Here is a 5,712-nt window from a genome sequence, read left to right as displayed (position 1 = left end):
CAAGTGGGAGTTTGTTGTCAATGGTGCCCACAAGAAGAGTAGTAGTGTCTATTTATGTACATTTGATGTCATATAGTCTTACGAAGACTCTTGCTTGAAATTGCTTATTCATTAATAAAAAGTTGAAACGTTCATTCAATCTTCTTTGTCTGAAGCTTTATGATAAAACCATAGTCTTTTAGTCCATAAACAAACTAAACAACTTACGAAGAGACAAATGTAGATTTGCATGAACAAACTCTTTGTAGTTTGCTTAAAACGATATATTCGCAATCTTAGGGTCAAATGACTATTGACCTCAGTATGATTGTTAGAAGAATCTATGATGTCTGGTTATGAGGCATTGAGAGTTGGGGACTCTATAGTTCTTCTAGGTATCTTCCGAAGGTACTGAATTGACCAGTGCACTTCTAGAGACAATATAAGAACAAACCATTTAACCTCTTATGTCTCGAAGTCACTATGTATGAATTGCATCATGCTTACCTTAATCCTGAAATGAGACATGCCATTTCACACCTTAGTATTCTCATTTGAGAAAGTCAGAGTTCGGACTCACTATGTCATTCCGAACAGGGCCTATTGGTGAAATACTAAGTTGTGAGTATGTCATGAGTAACTTTGTGAAGTTCTCATAGATATGGAATTCATGTACAAGATTGCTGAAATGCAATGTATGTCACCTCATGCTTTGTTCCTTGGAGTGTGAATAAATGAACTGGCCAGTGTCCAAATTGAGTCCTGACTCTTTTGGATGAAACAATGTGACTTGTTAGCTCCTCGTCAATACATTGTTTCTAACTTATTCACAAGCGACAAAGGAGTTGAGGAAATAACAGCTAGAAGGGTAAAATGGTAATTTAGTAAATCCCGACTAGCTGATGACATTCATGAAGGGTAGCATAGATAATATTCAGTGGATCCGCTCATTATAATTAGGTCGAATTCTTGAGTAGAAAACAAATTCATTTGAACCGAGAGATTTTCAGTGTCAGCTCTTTAGTGGAGTCAGCTGGCATTAAGCTAAACTTGGAAAAGGTTTGTGAACTTTTGAGTCCAAGTGTTTAGCTAAAGCTTTGTTCATTTGGGTCCATGAGGTCACTGTCACGAATCACATCGATAGGAATAGTTAAACTGGAAGCTAAGTCAAAACAAGAACAAAAATAGTCAAAAGGGTATTTTTGTCTTTTGAGACAAAGGATGAAATGAATGTCAATAAATTTTTTGACAAGTTCATTTGATGACTTAATGTCACTCGGCCATAATATGATTAATTGGGCCTTGTGGATTAATTTCATTTCATAAGAATTTTATTGAAAATTCTTAATGGGCCTTTTTCATGTTGTCATGAACAAAATGGAAAAGCTTCTAGAAGCCCCTTCTAGAAGGTGATAGGCGCCCATAATACCAATAGGAAGAGAGAATATTTTGTGCATAAATGTATCAAGATACTTGCCAAAAGAAAAAGAGGAAACAAATTTCCCCTAAGAGGAAACATGGTGGGCGCCCAAATGTGGTCAAGAGAGAAGCAAACAAAAGAGGAAACAAATCCAAGGACTTACTTGTTTTGTCTTGGACGTGCACCTCTTTGAAGGAAAAGGGAAATTGGCTCATGAATATGTGATATTCTATAGAAGAGGAAACTACCTTATTGAAGGTGAGACCTCTCCTATAAATAGGAGCCTCATTCCACACTTTTCATTCATGCAAAGTTTTAGAGATTGAGAGCTTCTCTCTCTAGAACTTGGCCGAAGTCCTCTTCTCTCTCTCTCTAGTTTATTTTCGGTTTTCTCTTGTCTTGGCACCTAGGTCCTCACTCGACCTAGTGTTTAGCTCTGCGACTTCGAGACTCGTTCTCAAGTCGTAGTGTTTAAAAGTGCCCACTCACTGATTCCTTCTTTTCGAGTGATTTAGTGATAGAAACTTTCGTGGTTGCTCGAGGTGCCGAGGAAAGAAAGAGAGACGTGCTGCGAGGGGAGACGAGCGTTGCAACTTTCCAAAAGCTTCTACAAGGTTCAAGCTTCAAGAAAGGTTAGTAACTTTTATAGCGCATATTAGTTTTTATTTACATGTACATGCTCTTGTCTAGGTTAGTAAAAACTAGTTTTACTTAAAAAGAAAATTTTTAAAATTCCGCCGCTTAACGAAGCGTTAAACTTTTTCTTAAACCCTAGATCGATTCCAACAGTAGATGGGTGAAACATGAACGATACGACGCTGGCCCTGGGTGTGCAGTGGGAATCTTAATACCGGCAAAAGCAACGTACGAGGTGTTTATGCATTTATTGTATGCCACGCTCAATCGCTCACCTAAAAATCAAGTCCTCCGTGTTTCTTATGAGACAGAAGGGTCGGTACCCCCAGTAAATATTGACTCCGACCTAAGTTTGAAATGTTACTTGCATCTTCGGAAGGAGAAACCGGACAGTTCCAAAATTAGTTTGGTAGTAGATATGGAGCCATTGAAGCAAGAGCCGTTGGTTTCGGACTCAGGCGTTGGTTCAACTCCGAACACCGGTCAACCAGCACAAGCGGACATGTCGTCTCCTAAGTCAGAGGCTAGTTCTCCCGAGATCCCCGACCCGAATCAGAGTCATTCAGCCACACCATGGCAGACCCCTCCGCGCTCAGGCACTCCAAAACGGTTTAGTACGCCTTGCTCTAGAACGAGGAGGACGAGTCAATGCGCTACGCCTTCCACGGATAACCAAAATATGCATCCTGACCTTGATGTGTCAGATATTCACTCTCCGCTGAGATTAGTCAAAGGAGGATTGTACGCCAATAAAGCAACTCTGAAGAAACATTTATGCATGTTAGCAATCACCAAACATTTTACGTTCAAGACGAAGACTTCTAACAAACGGTATATCCATGTTGTTTGTCGAGATGACTCATGCGCGTGGTCTGTTCGTGGAGTAAAAAAGACTACATCCGAGATCTTTGAAGTGAGGAGGTGACTTATTACATATTTCTACATTGATATTATCGTGGTCACCCGAAATTAACATTGCTCTTACATTCTTGCAGGTATGATTCTTAGCACACGTGTGCTACACAATTCAGACAATGAGAACATCCTCAGGCTACGTCCACATTTGTAGGCGAGACTATGAAACACAGGTACATCGATCCCTCATGTTCACCATGCAAACCCAAAGACATCATGTCCTACATGCAACAAGATTTTGGAGTGGACATGTCCTACAAAAAAGCATGGAGGTCAAGACAGGCGGCACTATCATCATTGTTTGGCACCGATGATGCATCGTATAGATCTCTGCCAAAATTCATGTACATGTGGTCGACTAACAATCCAGGTTCGTCATTCGACCTTGTCACAACTCCTCGATCCCACCGTTTCAAATACTTCTTAATGTCGCTTAGTGCTTGGAAAAGGGGGTGGAAGTATCTACGGCCCGTAGTTATCATCGACGACACTTTTTTGAAGAGTTACTATAAAGGCACACTGTTTTCAGCATGTGGTATGGATGCGAATGAACAAGTTTACCCCCTCGCATTCGGCGCTGGTGATTCAGAATCTACTGAATCGTGGGTTTACTTCTTGACAAGGTTAAAGGAAGCAATCGGGGAGAGGTCACATCAGGTCATAGTGTCTGACAGGAACGCGGGAATCATTAACAGTATGAATTGCATGTTTCATCTTTTGAAGAACGTGAAGAACCAAATCAAAGGTCTATCAAAAGAGGTGAATTGGACGTTCTATGCTGCGCAAAAGCATACACTTATGGAGAGTTTGAAAGTATATGCTTATGATAGATGAGGAAGATCCAAGAGTCCGAGCGTATCTTCAGAACGACGTAGGCCACGAAAAATGGGCTCGTAGTTTCTACACGGAGAAGAGGTACTCAATAATGACATCAAACAATGCCGAGTCGCTGAATGCAATGAATGTCAAACCGAAAGAGTTCCCTATTGCCAAGCTATTTGATTTTCTCCGGGAGAGAATGAGTAAATGGTTTTACGAACGTAGAGAAAAAGCGTTGGGAACGTTGACGATCCTTTGCGTTGACGCGAATAAAAAACTTGAAGAATACCACGCTAAATCTACTGGAATGGGGGTACGTGATAGGCATTCAATTTTTAATTTTTTTATAATATGTTTTTTATTATATCCCGTAAACAAAATGGTATTGGGTGCGGAACAGGTGCTTCCATTATCGGTGTACGAGTTTGAAGTCGTTGATAGAGAGGGGCAAAAATGGGCTGTAAATTTGAGAGAGAAGACATGTAGTTGCCGAGTCTTTCAAACTGACAACTTTATCTGTCCCCACGGCATTGCGGCTTGCGGTTTTCGAAACTTCGCAGTTGAGAAGTACATATCAAATTACTACACCACCGAATATTGGAGAAGTTGTTAAGCAGGTGTAATTCATCCAATTGGCAGCGAGGAGTCGTGGAATTTTCCAGAGGAAGTCACGCAAAAAATAGTAAATCCACCTAATGTTGAGGCTCGTGCCGCCGGAAGACCGAAAAAGAAAAGAATACCCTCTCCATGGGAAGGGGATGAGGATAGAAGGAATAAATACAGTCGGTGTGGTGGAGTAGGACATAATCGAGCCACATGTCGCAACGCGATCCCGACCCACCATAGCCGACCCCAAACATGAGCTCGATTGTTCCTTTTTTTAGACTTTTTATTTGATGTACCAATTTGGATTTGTACTTTACTTTATTTCTTATTTAGTTTGTTATGTTTGTTATGGATTTTTATATATATTTCTCATTCGTGACGTTTTAGTCCCATTAAACAATTTACGTGACGTAAACGTCACGAAATCTATTGTTTTACTGACTTCTATGTCACGAAATAACAACTCTTCGTGACATAGAAGTCACGACATCCAATTGTTTCTGTGACAGAGAAGTCACGACATTATCATTTTTCTTGACATAGAAGTCACGACATCCAATTGTTTCGTGACAGAGAAGTCACGACATCATCATTTTTCTTGGCATATAAGTCACGAAGTTCGAGCCATTTTCGTGAACCATGATATCTTTCGCTGTTTTGACCGAGTTGGTAATTGGGATATGGATATTTAATAGCAATAAATGACATTCATAGCAATTAAATTACTGAACAACCAACTTTGGAAGTTAGGTAAGAATATTTATTTTAGCATTTACTTACTACAAAAGTTAGGTAAGGAATCCTCATATTTATCCGACCTACCTCATATCAAACTGATAATATTGTTCGAAAGAGTCTAACGGTGAAATGGACGCTAAAGATCCAACGACGAAGGGAAGCGATTCGAGTAAAAAGGTGCGACGGTGAATGAGACGTCGGAGATGCCTTCAGGAAGTGCAAACTCGACCGCAAGATATTACATGATTCCATCTCCGCGCCCTCCCAGGAAATTAAAGAAGCGTCATGACATGAGCGACGCTGAATACAACGAGTATGTAGAGATGCATGCAGGTGAGGATTACAAATCTCCAGTTTTGATGGCTAACTCCGTTCTTCAAGAAATATTCGGCGAGAATTGGGAGGAATTTTTTAAATCAAAGGGAGCTATTGTCGAAGACCATAAAGATTTGCCGGCTTACCAAAGGAGGGTGGACGGAAAGAAATAAAATGTAGTTCGAGATGAGGTGCTCAATATTTACAATGTTTTAATGTTTTAATGTCTAGACGATATCACATGTTTTAAAACTATTTGTATAATTCACCTCCTATGTTCATAT

General features: G+C 40.1%; 1 protein-coding gene across 1 annotated transcript; it reads left to right on the top strand.

The window, feature by feature from the left end:
• Positions 1-2,453: 2,453 nt before the first annotated feature.
• Positions 2,454-4,382, top strand: LOC149383653 (uncharacterized). Its single transcript, XM_089627867.1, has 4 exons — positions 2,454-2,631; positions 3,480-3,695; positions 3,781-4,082; positions 4,170-4,382. Exons 1-4 carry the CDS (start codon positions 2,454-2,456, stop codon positions 4,380-4,382), a joined length of 909 nt encoding a protein of 302 aa, XP_089483993.1.
• Positions 4,383-5,712: the final 1,330 nt, after the last annotated feature.

This window comes from Urtica dioica, chromosome 10 (genome assembly GCF_054948205.1).
Source record: "Urtica dioica subsp. dioica isolate 48M chromosome 10, U.dioica_male_clone48M_v1_H2, whole genome shotgun sequence".
In the NCBI taxonomy this organism is placed as follows: Eukaryota; Viridiplantae; Streptophyta; class Magnoliopsida; order Rosales; family Urticaceae; genus Urtica; species Urtica dioica.
This window is presented reverse-complemented; position numbering and strand designations above follow the sequence as displayed.

What these genes read in the sequence shown, in the direction of transcription:
- LOC149383653 (XM_089627867.1), top strand. Translation starts at nt 2,454, where the DNA reads ATGGAGCCATTGAAGCAAGAGCCGTTGGTTTCGGACTCAGGCGTTGGT. An exon ending in CGTGAAGAACCAAATCAAAG is followed by an intron (nt 3,696 to 3,780) that starts GTCTATCAAAAG and finishes TGCTTATGATAG; the next exon opens with ATGAGGAAGATCCAAGAGTC. An exon ending in CTAAATCTACTGGAATGGGG is followed by an intron (nt 4,083 to 4,169) that starts GTACGTGATAGG and finishes GGTGCGGAACAG; the next exon opens with GTGCTTCCATTATCGGTGTA.